Here is a 16,838-nt window from a genome sequence, read left to right as displayed (position 1 = left end):
ATTTGGCTAGACATATAAAAGCATAAGTTATTTCCAGAAAACACACCAAACTACATAAAATTCAATGCTAAGGCACCGCCTGTCTCTTGCTCTCATTTATGAACTGTTTTATTAGAATCCTGGCCTCTGTATGGGTGGGCAGACTTGATTAAATGCACTATTTTCCTCTTTTCAGAGATATTACAAGCTCCAAGGAGATTATAAAAAAAAATGCACATAATTTCAGTGAGACTGGCTGATAGTAATAATGTAATCAGACTTATTCACTCAGATTTCTGCGTCCTCCCCGACTTCCACTGAGCCTGAAGAAGTCCGATTCAAAACATTTTCCCCCCTTTCGAAATTCTGAGTGACGTCAGGTAAATTATTTATACACCAGAGAGGATACATGGCTTGGACGTCTCCGCTTGAATTCCCGTGACCTCTTCAGACGCTATCGTGAATCTTTATAAGCACACGAGTTATTAATAGGTAAGGAGCAAGGAGCTAAAAATAGAAGAGATTATTTTCAAACAATGTGTCTCTGTCCTGATTTTTCAAAATACATTTAAGATGTTGAGGTTTTCTTTTTCCTGTTATTTTTTTCCCTTTTTACCAACTTTTGACAAAGAAAATGTCAAATTAAATTACAGGGACTGACCTTTTGTTTGTAAAGGTAATTATTGTCAGTACCTCAGACATGAACACACTTCAGGACATGACATCTTGTTCAGCTCAGCTTTTGTTGTTGAAGGTTAGAGACTATAATTAGTTCATGTGGGACTAGATCTGTGTCATATGTGTGTTTTGTTTTAACAAGATGTTTCTGCTAACTTTTAAAGAAAAATGACTCACAGATGGGCCAATCGGTTCTGATCAATGCTCGGCAAACTTTCTGGAAATATTTACATGTTTTTTCCGTGGATGTTTGCTGCTCTAATCTGTTGACATACTGTCCCTTTTGTGTGCTTACAACAAATTAAAAGGTGACAAATTCAGGGAAAAACAAGAAGTGAGGTGCAGTAACAACCTGAAAATGCATCATCTATCATCTACACATCTGCATCTTGTTTGTCAAATCTGTTGCTGCTTCAAACTGGATCATTGTTTTAAATTTTTGCTGATTTAACTAAAAAAAACCCCAACAAATTGTGTTTTTACACAATTAATATGCAACAAATTAATCAGAAATTAATCTGAAAATAAATTGTAAGTCAACACTTGACTTACAGATATTTTTCACTGCATTTTCATAAAGCAAAAATTGAAATAAAAATTGAAATAAAACAAAATCATGGAAGTTGCATCTGCTATGTGCAAAGTTGAAGTCTTTCATGTAATATTTTCCACTTCACTTTTGCTTTTACATACAAATAAAGTCAGGTCTGCTTCAGCATTTTCCTCTTATTTTTCTGAGTTTGCAAAAATCACCATTTTTATCTGATTTTTAACCATTTGTTATCCACGTTTGTTCAGTTCTTAGCTCACTTGTATTTTGAGGCGAAAACCCTCTGTTGTCAAAATCAATGATGAAAAATAAGAAACATTCTAACTCATATTCATGTGTTAGAATGGCATAGTCAAAGCTCAGGCCTGAATGTAACTGAGACTCTGATGTGCAGAGATTTTTATTTCTATTTTTTTATATCCATATACATTTTTGATGTTGCAAAGATGTTTTGTGGCACCTTTGCAACATCAAGTTGCGAAGGTCATTTTTGTTAGCGCTATTGTTAGCGCTTTGTGTTTTCCTTCAGCTTCACAGTCATTCTGCTACCTTATCTCGCGACTATGACGTCTAAACCCTAACAAAACATATTTACTTGCGCGGTTGTAATGTGTAGAACACGAACCAGGTACCAAGGGAGGCTGCTGCAGATGCCACTTCCTTTGGTAGGCCCTGATGTATGAACACACAAGCACTGATTGTATTGTAGACCCCCTTGCGTGAGTGGGCCCATTCTTTGCCTCCTTCTCTAAGCTGGTGGTTTGGCTGCGTGCCAATAGGGAAACGATGCTTTCAGTGTGTGTATGAGTAGGGGTCTCCATCCCCCGCACAACAAGGCCTTATAAATATATTCCACGGTGGTGGATTGTTTCCATTCCATGACGCGCCAAGCAAACAAACTCACTGCGTTTCCCCTCCTCCTTCCCCCACTTTGTTTCTCCCATCTACTGTTTGTGTTTGACTCCTGTGAGCATCAAACAGCTGCGGGACACCTATGACAAGCCATGCCATCCATCCGGAGCTTGCGTCACCACAAAAACGTGAGGAACTACTACTCTTAATCCACGCAAAAGACGCCACGCCCTTCAGCGTAAACAATCGGGGGCTTGACCAATAAGAGGCACGATAGATCAGCCGATGATCAGATGACTTACAACGAGAACGTATTTAAAACTGAAAAGGGGACGTTCAGCCGGCAGATTCAAGTAGTTGTAGAGCTGGACTCCTGGAAACGAGCATCCAAACAGAGGACGCGCCGGTTCTCTGTCCCTTTGTCACTGGATCAACATTCACTGCGTTACCTCAAGGAGCAACAACAACAAAACACCCAAAACATTTCAGACTCGTTTACAGCCTTTTAAGTGTTGCTCCTCTCCTCTGTGATTGAGAAATGAATCTCAAGATATTTCTATTATGGACTTTTCTCCGGCATGTGTCGTCCGCTTTAGGGGACAACAGTGTTCTTCAAGGTAAGCGCTCCAAGTCTATCCATTCATTTCTTTGTCTGCTTTTTAATGACATCGCTCGATTCGACAGGAATCTTTAGTTATTTCTTCATAAACGTTTAACAGAAACCCGTCCAGATTGAGCGATCCAGAGCAGAAAAGCGGGATGGATTTAATGAGCTGTGACTGCGACGTGTCCTTTTTTTAGATTCTTGGAGGGAGGTTCTCTCCACGCCACGTCTCTTCTCCTTCCTCCGTCTGTTCAAACCATTTAGACATGTGTTCCGCTGAGTCCGCGTTTCACTACGGACCCACTCGGCTCAAGTCATTCTGGTCACTGTGGCCAATTAAAGGGTGTTTATGTTGAACAATTGTATGGCGCCCGCCACCCGCGGCCAGCTTTTGTGGGGTTTGGAATAAAAATCCAGTCAATCAAACGCTGGATTAAATTGGATCTCCTGCGTCCGGATGAAGGGAAAACAAGTTTTATTTGACTCGGTTCTGGTTGGTTGAACGGAATGGTTGCACCGGAGCTGCGGGGTTATTCCAGAAATTTGGCATTCGAGTCTGAATGCAGCGTGTAAAATGCTGTAATTACGAGCTGCGGCTGTGTGAGAGGGAGTGAAGTGGCCACGCAGGTTTGCGCTCCTTTGTGCAGCAGATGAGATGTCTGCTGCATCAGCCGGTCAGCTTCAAGCGCCAAAGTTTAGACCCTGAATAGGCTTCAGTTTAATGCTGACGAGATTTTGTTTTTTGTTTTTTATTACTTTTTCTAATGCCAACTTTTTGACAATTTTTTTTTCTTCTTTTTAAACGTTTTGTATCAATTTTTGTATTTTTGCTTCAGTGATGTAGAAGCCAACTCACAACAAATGACAGGCAGTGGCTTTACACATCCACAGTAGCTATATAAATAAATGTTATACGTGCTAATGCAATGGTCATCATGACTTTGTTACAATGATTCTGGAATAGAATGATTCTTTAACATTCACTTAAAACTGAGTAGCACACAAATGGCACTCGCTGTTCTAGGAGGACTTTTGATATTTGTGGCTGTTGCCATTATTTAGTCCTAGTTTTGGATGAAGCATTCAATTTAAACTACCACTTGATTTTTTCCAATGTATTTAATTGCATTTATTCTCACCAGGTGAAGACAAGGTGTTTGAATTGACAGATGAGGAGGCTGTCCATGGCAGGATTAAGTACAACATGAGGAAAAGTTTAGACTTGGACCAAGAAGGGTGCTACCTGCAAACTGGCAAGACGGCCTGTTTGGAAGAATGTGGCTTCAACTCTACAGCCAAGACCATCTTCATCATCCATGGCTGGACGGTAAACGCCTGTATTATGTTAATGTAGTTTTAAAATCCACCTCGGAGATTAAAAGGAAACGAAATTCCCAATGAAGATGAAATCTGCCTTTGTTCTAATTCTGTTCATGTCCTTTCAGATGAGCGGCATATTTGAAACCTGGATGCATAAACTTGTCTCTGCAGTGATGCTGCGTGAAAACGAAGCCAATGTGGTGGTGGTTGACTGGATGCCTTTAGCTCAGCAGCTCTACCCTAATGCAGTCAACCACACACTTGCTGTTGGGGTCGACATTGCCAAGATGCTCGACTGGCTACAGGTGTGTGCCATAACCTTGGAAAACACTTCCTCTTGTGAATCACAGTTGTAATGAAAACTGCACAAACACTGGCAAAGAATATACTCATGAACCACAAGGTTTGAGAAAACATTTGTTTCCCTTTTTGAGTGAGTCACAAGGTTTTACATAAACTAGCAAAAGCATTGAAAGATTTAGTCATAGCCTTACTTTGTTTTTTTGGTTTTTTTTTTTTGCAGAAACTGGTAATGAAAATAACACTTAGTTACATGCACATATTCCTGTGATGTCTCAAACACCTCATTGCTGTATTGTTTTAAAGTTTCCATGTTCAGATTGTAACTGGTTCAGCTGCACTGCAAACTTGCCTCTGACTGTAAAACAGATGATTAATCTACTTTGTGGCAGCTGTTAATAGAATTGCTCATTTTTTCTGTGTACACAGGAGGAACATAAACTCCCTCTGGAGAATGTCCATCTAATTGGATACAGTTTGGGTGCTCATGTTGCTGGTTTTGCAGGAACATATGTAAAAGGGACTCTTGGTAGAATCACTGGTAAGATGAATGCATGTAAACCCTTTCAAATAAACTTTGCTTAGGAAATGTAAGATTCTGTTTGCTTACCACTCTTGGGTTTCTTGTAGGTCTGGACCCAGCAGGGCCCATGTTTGAGGGTGTGGAGGAGCAGAAACGGCTGTCGCCTGATGATGCTGATTTTGTAGATGTCCTGCACACGTACACTCGGGAGGCTTTAGGTGTGAGCATTGGGATCCAGCAGCCGATCGGCGACATTGACATCTATCCAAACGGTGGTGACGTGCAGCCTGGCTGTGCGCTTGGTGAGATGTTGGCAGCAGCAGGAAGTGAGTCCTTTAAAGACTGTCCATCATTACCTTTTTTTAATTTTAAGATCTAAACCAATGGGTGTTCTCATTTTCCCAAATGTTGTGCCTAATTTCTGTTTTCTCCAGACTTTATGGAGGTGATGAAGTGTGAACATGAGCGAGCCGTGCACTTGTTTGTGGACTCCCTGATGAACAAGGACCACATGAGCTACGCCTACCAATGCACCGGGCCAGATCGATTCAAGAAGGGGGTCTGCCTCAGTTGCCGCAAAAACCGTTGCAACAACATTGGCTACAATGCCAGAAAGATGCGCAAGAGACGCAACAGTAAGATGTACCTAAAGACCCGAGCCAACACTCCTTTTGGAGGTAAGAAAACTGATATGTCCTGGAAATTTACTATGTCTTTATCATATACTTGCTGTTGTAAGTGATAAACAACTCTGCCATAAATTGCTACTGTATTGCTGATTAAACATTAACTGTTTTCTCTTGAAGGATACCACTATCAAATGAAGATGCACGTGTTCAACAGGAAACAGTTTGATAATGCAGATCCAACATTTTATGTGAAGCTGTACGGTGGTCATAATGACACAGGAAACATCTTTGTTGTGTAAGTTCAAAATCTAGCCTGAAAAACCAGTCTTGCTGGAATGTTTTGACATGATTATGCATGAAGATTTTTGCTTGAGTTATGTCAAAGCAGCTGCCTGCTTAGTTCTCTTGGAAACCTGCTAAAAGCCATGCAATGTATATTTGAGTTGGATCTGGTTGCTTCTGCCTCTAAAAGTTGCATGCAACTGATTTTTGCTTGCCTGATCTTTGCTGTTCCTCAGTCTTCAGATGCTTTAGCAGATTCCCTGACAATCTCCAATGTCTCTCTTGCAGCCATGCTGATCCTATTGGCCTGAACTTCACTAACACTTTCTTGGTGTTCACTGAAGAAGACATTGGTGATCTGCTGAAGATCCGTCTGAGCTGGGAGGGGGACTCTGAATCCTTGAGCTCTGTCTTCAAATACATCAAGAACTCTTTCTGGAATTGGAACGCCAACGCTGCCAAACCTGTGCTGGAAATCCGACGGATTCGTGTGAAAGCTGGAGAATCTCAGAAAAAGTAAGACCTTGCCATCTCCAATGTTGCTAACATGGTTGTCAAGAGCTGGTCTCTGATGCACTAAAATAGCACTAATTGCCAAATTACCATCTCTAGAAGCCTGATGACAGTTTGCTTTGGCTCTCTGAATGTCTAAATCATGCAGGGCCTTGATCTGAAGTTGGACCTTTTCTATGGAGATCTGGCATGTTGAGAGGGGACTGTATTAAAGTTCTTTTGTTTACTGCAGGTTTACCTTCTGTGCACAAGACCCTTCAAAAACGGAGATCTCTCCAGGAGAGTCAATAACCTTCATTAAATGCCGTGACGGCTGGGAAGTTAAACCTAGAAAACGGTACCCAACTTGATTTTGACAGATTTTTGTCACACTTGCATTTTTTTTCCATGTCTAATTCTGAATCTCCTTTAAAGGTTACCAATGTAAGAAGTTGAGACTTCAAATGACTGATGCACAGTTACCATGGGGAGTCCCAGTGTGGATCAGAGAAGAGGAGCATCTTATCACTTCTGCACTTTTGTTGGATTTATTGGTGCACTGGGGAAGGAGGCTTCAGGTCTTGAAAGTTTCTTGGAATGAGGCCTTTGGGGGTCTTGTCTACCAGAAAGCTGGGAAATGGTGCATTGGGTCGTAGCCTTAGAGGTCCTGTCTGCGTTGAGACTGCTGGGAAAGTCGTGGAACTTTTGTGTGGATTAGTGAAGTAGAGCTTCGTGGCAGAAAATGCCAGCCATTGTAGTACATACTGTACATTTTTAAAAAAATATTTTATTTATTAAAAATAAAGCACTGCAAGACCAACATAACTTATCAGCACATCCCATAATGATGCACATGTTTAATTCTTCCAGATGCAGTATTTTTGTGTTTGTCTGTGACCAAGAACTGCTGAGAGATTACCGATGCACTGTATTTTGACCCGTTAAATACAACAGAGTGTTAGTGTCATTTTTGGGGTGTGTGTAAATAATGTAAATATTTTTGCAAAATAAAGTAATCCATTTGTATAAACTTTCTTGTCATTTTTTCCCCTTTTAACTGGAGGCTGATATTCTGTCAGTTCTTGAACACAAACTAAGGGTGACTGAGATTTGCAATAGACTTTACATTAAATTTTGATGATTTTGAAATGGCATTTGACCTCTGAGTAAGGGTTAAACTAGTTTATCTGAATCTAGTCTCCACAACATTTTGGGGGAACCAGATCCATAAATGTATGAGAAAAAAGAGTTGAGTGGTGCTTGAACTGGCACTAAATGTTGAGTAAACTGGATTGATGGGATAGCAAGAGAAGTGAGAAACATGAACCAAATTTCTGATTTGTGTTAGTCCCTCTTTTTGCATGGGGTTGTCTGGCAAGAGTTTTAACGGAGTTATCGACTGGATAAGGAAAACTCAAGGTGTAGTTTTAAAGATTTAATTCTGTTTGAAAATATTCTACCTTGCTTTCCCCACAGGAATGCAGTTAGAACTATATTTTGGTCTCCAGAAAGCATTCAGTGGGGTGATGTAAACTTAAAAGTGGAAAAGTTTAAATGCCTTCCTAACAAAGTGTATGAATGTGGGGGCGAAGGTGGACTGAATGGAGAAGAGTGGGGTGATTTGTGGCAAAAACTGAAAATCTGCTTTAATAAACAATATTCCACTAGTGAACAATATGATTAGCAAAAAGCAAAAATGCATTCGGTTCATATTCTGACTTTGGCTCTTCATAGAGTTTTCATGTTTACTTGCATCTGACTTCTCTGACTGTCTCTGTAATGTCCATTGTGGACAGGTTTCCAGTTCATGATGGACTGGAAACCTGTACAGGGTGCACCCCACCTCTTGCCCAATGCTGCTGGAGATTAGGCACCAACGCTCCTCGACCGTGCAAGAATATATGGGTGGATGGTCACCAATATGGACAACATTTAATATTAGTTCCTTAGAGGGACAGTGAAGGACCAATGGTTTGGAGAAGAAGTTGGATTAAATATTTACATTTTCCTCATTGTTAGCATGTGGAGAGCTTCAAACCTGTACTAACATGCAGGATTGAGACAAAAGTTGGGGTTCAATAGCTTGAAGTCATTTTATGCTGAAAAGTGCTTCCAACAATGTTACTCGTTTGTGTCAGTTGATCTGTTTTCATTTTGCCTGAATATCTGATCAAACTGACTTTGCCTCAAGCTAAACTCTGTTTAAATTGGCAAAAGTTCATTCACTTCAACGTAAGAATGTTGCAAGAGCTCATTAATAATTTGAACTCATTGACAAAAGAGTCTTAGTTTCAGCAGAGTTTTTCATTGATTCGGTAAGCAGACTGTAGTTTATCAGTTGCAGTTCCGTCAGGCATCTGTCTCCCATGCCATGTCTAGAATGTCTATTTATTTGTCTTTGCACAGGCCAAACTGTGCAAAGAACAGTACAACATGTGTGAATTTCTCCTGTGATCAACAAAGTATTTTCAGTTCACTTCAATTTAAATATAAATAAGACCTGTGCATCCAGTTCTGTTTTGACTGAAACTCAAAATACTGAATTTCAAACAATGTCTTTTGCTGCATGCAGTGGTTAAACTTTAACATCTATGATTTTCTCTTAAATTTAATTAGAATCAGCTGTATCAGCTTTTTTTTGCCAGGAATTTATTTTCAGTTTCACTTTTCTTTTCTTTCTTTTTCTTCCTTACATAAAAAGAAACAATATTGATGAACTAGTTTGTCACTCTCATGCTCTGTCTTGTCATGCACTGAAATCCCAAAGTATTAGTAACAGAGCAAGAATGTTTTCATGTATACCACACATGATTGGGAAATTACATTTATTGAGAATATTGTGTTTACTGCGTGTTTCTGGTTGTGATTATACTCACGAATTTGCCTTATTTCTGGAAACTGGTGACTTATTCTACAGAGAAGGAGTCACAACAATCTCTGCAGGAGGTTGATAAGTCTGGTGGAGTAGGGAGGTTATGTTCCCCCCTCGCCATAGCATCGATTTGCTTTGGTTACTCACTTATCTGTAATCTTTTGGAGTAGGTGAAGAATAGTTTGCTTAATGCCATCAGTTTCATGTAAAGAACACAGTGTGTCAGTGCCTGACTCTTCAAGGGAGTTTCCAGTTTCCAGGGATCAGACTTTGGAAGAACCACAGTTCTAAAAGGATTGTGTAGTTTGACTAATAAAACTTTAATATGGATAAACCAGCTTTATTTTAGTCTCTTCATCTTTGCAAAGCAGCAAAAGCATAAACACTGTCTGTGAATATCTGTTTTTAATTCTTCCCAGACATTCTCAATTAGATCTAGGTCTGGATTTGACTGGGACATTTTAACACATGATGTACATTTCTTTAAACAGTACTGAAAGGTTGACCTCCATCATAGTTTCAAGTGTTTGGTAAGGTTCTCTTATAGGTTCTCTTTGAGTTGTTGTCTGTATTTAGCTCTGTCCATCTTCCCTTTCTCCCATTGAAGAAAGAGCATGATCCCCACAGCATCATGCTCCCACAACCTGAGTGGGATTTGCTGAGTGGATGGTTTTCAGATTGATATACAATCCTAAACCTAGTGTCTTCATCTAGACTTTTGCCTAGCTCTTTGTAGCCTCGCTCTGATTTTTAAAAATAAAAGACCATTAAAATGCGATGAAGTTTGCAGTCATAATGCAGCAAAATATCTAAAAGTTTTAGGGGTGTGAATACTTTTGCAAGGCATTGTACATGTGAAATGTGCTTAAAACGGGATGAAAACTTCCACGAGGTGGTGAATTTTAAGGGATCCTGGACTTATTTTGTCCATTTTCAAAATAATTTACTTATTTTGCTTCTTAGAACCAGTCATGTCAGAGAGTTTAATTTAGCAGCAAATTAGTAAAAATCCAATACTTGCAGCCAGCTGGATCTCTATTTGTTTTATTCATGACTTAAACCTCAGGGGAACCTAAAATAACAGGCATCGCTGATAAAAATCTATTTGCATTCATAACAAATTTAGAAAAAGAAAATAATCCTGGACCTTTGATTGCTGGCCATGATCCCTCAAGAAGATATCTTTGGAATGATGACAATAGATTCTTGAAAAAAAGTGATATTTTTCCGCAGAAGTTGGTTGAAATAAAACAGGGTTGATATTTTCCTCCCTGAAGAGGGTGCTACTGCTTGCACGCTTAAGATTTTTTAATTCAATACATATAGAATAACAAACTTATTCTAAGAATTTATTTGTCCAATCAAAAAGGGCAAAGTTGCGAACAGGTTCTTCTTTTTACTTGCTTGTGCTTGTTCCTCAAAAACAAAAGTGAAGTCCCTCAGTCACATTTTAAATGCCAAAATTCAGGGGAACTCCAGATGCCAAACAGAAACTTTGTGTCAGGAAAAAAGACACAGCAGGGTTTTACAACAAACTGATGTTTCTCCTTCAGTGTGATCCTTGCTATTTCTCAATAATCAGGCACTGTTCTGCATTCATATACATGTAATGTACTGTAGCATTCTGTCTTGTATTCTGCTATCCAGCCAAGCCCAGGCACCGCTCTCCTACCATACGGTTTCTGTTTTTAGATCTTGAAAAAACAAAACCTGCTGCAATGATCCATTCCCAATAATCCAAGTGAGTATAATACACTTGTTTTAGATTCTTTGTGGCAAAAAAGGAAGAAAGAAGTGAAGTCAAACATTACAACATCATTGTGCATCTTCCATGTAAGTACTTGTCATGTCGATCCCTCATATGATGTTGCAGCGATTTGTCATGATCCAATTTGGTTGAGTAACATTTGTACAGCATGAAATAAAAGATCATTGGGTGACAGATCTTAGGAAATACCTTTTCTTTTTTCTTAAAATCCAGTGATTTCTCAACTATCCAGCCATTGTATATACTTGTCTATCCTTGCAGGGGTCTGGTTTCTATCCCCAGCAGTCGTTGAGAAAGAGGCGAGCTACAACTTAGACATGTTGCCAATTTCATTGAGCATTGGAAGAAAGTTGTAGTGACCAGAGAAGATCCACACATGACTAGAGAGAACATACTAACTCCATCCAGAAAGACAGCATGCCGGTATTTGAACCCAGGACATTGTGGCGCCAAAGCAACAGAACCAACTACTTCACTATTCAGCCTTATGTCTGAACTAAATAATAATTATTGAGAGGTCTCGATGAAATGTGAGTATGGTTCATGCTTTGGCAACATTCTCCACTCTTCAAAAGGTCCTTAAGTAATTTTTTTTTGCCGTATTAGGAAAAAAAACCCCAAAGAAATGTTAACTTTTAAATAATTGCCATCTACAAAAATCCTTTTTATAGAAGGCAAACTTATTGTTTCTATAAAATGAATGTGACACATACTTTAAAAATGTAACTCACGTCTGCAGGAGACCAGAGTGTCCTATTTCCCTGGGGTTTAAATATGATTCGACACAGCAGCAGTCTATTTCTCTTTGTCTCTCCTCCACATATAAAAGACAGAGAAAATGTCATTTATGTCTTGACCTTCAGGTTGGAAAACAGCTTCAAGATAATAGTGGTTGCAGGACAAGCGTAAGTGATGTCTCTTTTTCAAAAAATATGTTTTTTGAAAAATATTATTGCTGTACTATACAGAGAATTGGCAAAACTACAAAGTATGTAAAGGCAACACAAATAGCCTAGATCTTTAGACATAAACATGACCTTCAGACATGTAGCATGTTTTGGAAATTGCATTCAGCCTCTGTTTTTACAAACACAGTGAGTTATCCACTTTTCCACTCGAAAACAACTCCAACAGGTCAATGCAGCGAATCATATGCCTGACAGAAATTTTAGATCAAGTTTCAATTCTTTAAAGTCTTTCACGTCATTTTACAAAGTAAAATCAACCAAGCAAGGTTTGAAATTAAATATTTTTTGTAAGTAAATCATCATCCAGCGTCCCTACAACACGTGAATGTGCACGTGTTGTATGATTACTTCAGAGCCATGTCCCTGGCAGATGGAAAGGACCTTAGTGTGCCCACATTCAGTTATCTAGGATCCTGCAATCAAATAATGAGGGAGGAGGTTACACTGCGTCATCCCAGAGGTAACATACCGATTTCATATTTAGAGAGGCAGACAGTTTGAATAGCACTCCATAGACTCTCTGTAGTGTGATGGATGTCAGCAGCCACAGCATTTAATGTGTTAAGTGTGAGGTCTGCTGAGGCCTTCTGGCAATACTTGAAAGCATTCAGGTCACATGAGCTCTCTGTGTTTCCAAGTAAGATGTCTTTTAAAACTCTCTGGACGAGAAGGGAAGAATCTGACATGAGAATCAAGTTTATGCTTAGCATGTGACGTGATGATTAAGCAGGTTTTCAACTGTTGCTTCAAACTCCACAATACATTATGATCTGCTTTTACTGTGGAGAACTGAGGAGGTCAGGAAATGGAATACCAAATATTAATAAGAACTACACAAAACACAAACGGCAAGAAAGAAAAGTGGATCAGAATTAGTGGCATATTTACAGGAGGTTATAATTATACAGCTTTACTTTTATGGAGGGTTGTTGTCTAGCTGATTTTCCAAATGACACAACTTTCACATTTACGTGCGTCAATGCTTGACACCACTGTTATGGTGTCACATTTGTGCCATTTTTGCTGACATCTGTCATCCATGGCGTGCATTGTTCAGGCTTCACGAGGGAACAATATGTAAGAATGCCCAGCTGTTGTTTGGACCATAAATTATTGTCTTGTTGAATCACATGGAAGAACAAGAATAAAATTTATATTTGAGGTTCAGAAGATGGCCTTTGTGCAGTGGAGGGGAATATTGTTGTCAAATATAAACAAAAATCGCATCTCTTGATCCAATAAATTGTCTAAAATGCAGGAAAAAATGTGGTCTAAAATCAAGACATAAGTCATCTTTATAAGAAGTTATTGATTTTAAAGTTATTAACTAAACTTGAGGGACTGTTTTTAATTAATAAAAAAATATTTCAATAATTGCGTGACATTGGTTGTTGTCTAAAGACCCTTTAAGACCCTTTCATAAATTTTGATATGGTGTCCATTCATTCATCCATCAGTCATCTGGTTCTGTTTGTTCTGCAGGATCAAGGGCTGGGTGAGAGCTTGTCGGTATGAATTGGGACAGAGGGTATGTACACAGCACAACAGAGTGACACACTGGGCAAACAACCATGCACACACTTAAACACACTTACTCTTACGGACCTTGATAAACCAATATCCATCAGTGGACTGTTGGAAGAAGCAGGAGTATCCAGAGATAACCAATGAACACACAGGGGAAAATGTACGCAGAAAGACCCTTTAATTCCAATGCAGGACCTTTTGGTGCAAGGACACAGTGCTAATAACTGTGTAGCCCAGGTGATGTGGCATCCTTCCATAACAATGGTTTACACTTTCAAAAATAGATTTTATTATGTCCAAACAAAAGTACTGGTGCTGTTCACTGTACTTGTGTTAAATCCTCAACCTCTTGACTTACCTTTACTGTTGTTCTCAGTGACTATTCTCTAACTAAAGAGTTACAGCATCCAAACATAATCGTAAGTGCATCACAAAACGACAGAGAAAGTAAAAGCAGAGAGAATTGGCACCTGTAATAGAAACAATGGGCTCAACTTCACTAACGACACTTTCTGTGAAGAAATCCCCCTAACGATCCAGAAAAGCATTATTTCTGCATCTGGATATTATCTTCTGAGAAAACAATAAGCTGGTAATAAGATCTTGATGACATGACCTTTGAAAAAGTTCAGTCATGTGAAGGATTCAAGGAACCGCAAGAAGATTCAGAAACACCTCTTTTCACTAAAAGATGTAATTTACAGATTTCAGAAACATCCCTTTCCCGGGGAAATCCAGGATCTGATGTTCACATGCAAAGCTCTGCATTAGCTTACTTGTAATACATGTTTGCACAGTCAGTGTACTGCTTTGTGAGTTTTTTTCACTTTCTTTGATGACTTGCTTGAAACATCATTACAGCATGGTTTAGAACGCTAATGCGATGTTTTTGTTAAATGTTTGTGAATGATAGTTCTGGGAATTAGTGGGTGTTATTTTTTTAATACCTGCTTCATGTTTACATTTTTAGTTTCCTGTTTGATTTTGTTTGAGGTTTCAGTTCTGCACATGTTGACATTTGGGACCCAGAAGTGACCGTATTTGGAAAAGGGGATGAAAGCGGAAAGTGGGACCTAAAAGTTTAAAAATTACCAGCGGTAAAGGGATGGAGAAATAAAACTAACACTTATTAAACCACTGACCATCAGCATGCCATCCTGATCTGTACACAGAAAGAACAGTCAGAAAAAATATTACAAAGTACAAAATCTGTTCTTCCCTGATCATACATTGCCTCTGGAGTCTGAAATTGTGTTTATCCTCCTTCCTTAAATCCTTCTTCTTCTTAAAATGCAAATTTTCTTTGGCAGTGTGCCATACATGTACTGCATTGGGACTGCAGCATGAAAAATATACTGCTTCCTTCAGTTGACTAACCTGGCAAATGCCTTCCTGTAAAATTCAACCAAGACAAACTCTTGCTTCTTGCCCAGTCTGGGCTTTCTCCCATTGACTTGGATTGATTCTGGTCGATTTCTGACTGGGACAATCAGTGAACAGAAGGAGAAGTAGTGAACGATGACGTCAATTTTCTGAGCTGTGTTAGAATTGTAGCTTCCCTTTAGTTTTAGCAATGGCAGCGGAGGAAGTGAATAAAGTCAATTGATGTACATACCATCAAAATCTTGTATGGAACGCACCGTTTTCTTTGTGCACCCCAGAAAACCTTTTGAAGAGCTTGCAGAGAACGTCGGCATTCTGACTGATTTTTAATGCTACGGTCAGAAAGACATCTTGGACATAAATGGTGTGGGAAAATAGGTAGAATTAGCTTTGTATTTAGCTGATATGGTCACAAAAGTGGTCCAGTCAATAAAGAGGCCATTTGTATTTTTATTTTTACCACATTTTCATACCAATAGCAAAAATAATGCTTCTACCAACTTTCCCAAAAGCAAGTCTTCATAACAATCCATACAAAGCCAAGAAAATATTTGAAATAACTAGTTATAGTTTAGTTTCACTATTTTTTGTGAATTTCTGTGAAATGGTCATTTAAAAAAAGAAACTCTGTCCTGCAGATTAATAGGATCTGAAAGGGACTTATGTAGGAACCGAGAAAACAAGTAGTTGAAAACGAGACCTGAGAGATGCAGCAGAGTTTAGCTACTACAGAATAGAAATTACAATAAACAATAAAATTACAGTATTGGATTAAAACAATGTAAATTTACACTTTTGCCCAATTCAGGCAAGTTATTAACCAAATAGCTAACGTTGGTAGTACTAAGCATTTCCCATCCAATTTTCTCAAATAAAAGTGATGTTTTTGAATCCTAGCGATGTCATTAGGGCGTAAACACCTCACACTGAAACCTCTCAGCTTGACGCACATTTATTATTGATTTTCCAGAGTTGAATCTTTAAGTGTAACTGTTTCCTCCTTTCTCAAGTTTCTCAGTGGTGATCAATAACAAAACTTGGTCTCAGTGTCAAATGTAGTCAAAGCACCATTATACAACCATCAGTGTTTGTAAACACATGTATGAAATGTGTTTTACAAATCCAGTGATTTTCCACGTGCTTGTATTTTTTTTCCCACAATCTCAAAATATTTCTGTGCTAGTTTAACTAGTGCTTATGAAATATTTGGGAGAGTTTATTCTTTATTGCATGGCGTTTGCTCGTTTTTTCCATGTATACGGTGGTTCTAGGACTTCCTCCCACAGCCTTATTGAACTAAAAAGTTCAATAAGAAAGAATGATATAAATATGGGACAACCTTAGTGTCTATAATCATAAGAAAAAAAAACAAACTTACCCAAGAGCAAACAAGACAGAACCTAAATGATGAAGACACGACCTTAAAGTTTTTCAGCTACACAAGAAATAAATAACATTTATGTATTCTGCAGTATCAATGACTATTAAAGTCTCTTTCAATTGTGAATTTAAAGCGCAAAGTAAAACAGCATTAAAAAATGTGGATTTGCCAAACACACACAAAAAAACCCAATGGTTTGTGATGTTTAGTTTAGGTGGAAATGGACAAATAAGCATTTTTTAAGAATATCTCGACAACAAAAACTAGCTTCTTAATTTATAAATTACTTGGAAAGATCTTTGTAAGAGAACTTCAAAAAAAAAAAAAACTCTGAAAATTAACCCCACACGTTGAGCCGCTACGCTGGGAATTTCTTCTCATCTAGACCTTACACCATGTCTGGAGCTTTGTAGTGAGATTTTTTGCTCAGGAATAAGCCTAAAGGAGTGCAAAGAATACAAAGACATGCCTAGAAAAATAATCTCCTTAGAAAGGATTTCAAAAATTCTTACATATTACTTTACATTGTTCCTCATTGTGAGGTCTGACACATAATTCTTTACAATATGTCAAAGAATTTGACATATTATAATGTGAGCATGCAAATGTTAAGAACTTAAAAGGATTTTTTGATTGTATTGGAAGAATTATTATATTCATGCCAAATTGATATTTTTCCTGGATTCCTACATAGACCTTTGCTCTATATTGGCATTAAAGCACCCAGATA

General features: G+C 38.5%; 1 protein-coding gene across 1 annotated transcript; it reads left to right on the top strand.

Annotated features, from left to right (window-relative positions):
• The first annotated feature begins 2,266 nt into the window (after positions 1-2,266).
• Positions 2,267-7,239, top strand: lipg (lipase, endothelial). The gene is made up of 10 exons (XM_055039743.1): positions 2,267-2,676; positions 3,806-3,990; positions 4,109-4,288; positions 4,713-4,824; positions 4,914-5,132; positions 5,241-5,483; positions 5,613-5,730; positions 6,006-6,233; positions 6,463-6,567; positions 6,645-7,239. Exons 1-10 carry the CDS (start codon positions 2,598-2,600, stop codon positions 6,655-6,657), a joined length of 1,482 nt encoding a protein of 493 aa, XP_054895718.1. The 5' UTR covers positions 2,267-2,597; the 3' UTR covers positions 6,658-7,239.
• Positions 7,240-16,838: the final 9,599 nt, after the last annotated feature.

Source organism: Poeciliopsis prolifica, unplaced genomic scaffold (assembly GCF_027474105.1).
Source record: "Poeciliopsis prolifica strain line A6 unplaced genomic scaffold, Auburn_PproV2 SCAFFOLD014, whole genome shotgun sequence".
Taxonomy (NCBI): Eukaryota; Metazoa; Chordata; class Actinopteri; order Cyprinodontiformes; family Poeciliidae; genus Poeciliopsis; species Poeciliopsis prolifica.
This window is presented reverse-complemented; position numbering and strand designations above follow the sequence as displayed.

Bases quoted from the DNA above. Each gene is read 5' to 3' on its own strand.
- lipg (XM_055039743.1), top strand. From the start codon at position 2,598: ATGAATCTCAAGATATTTCTATTATGGACTTTTCTCCGGCATGTGTCG. The intron at 5,133-5,240 runs GTGAGTCCTTTA...TGTTTTCTCCAG, and splicing joins GATGTTGGCAGCAGCAGGAA to ACTTTATGGAGGTGATGAAG. The intron at 6,234-6,462 runs GTAAGACCTTGC...TGTTTACTGCAG, and splicing joins GCTGGAGAATCTCAGAAAAA to GTTTACCTTCTGTGCACAAG.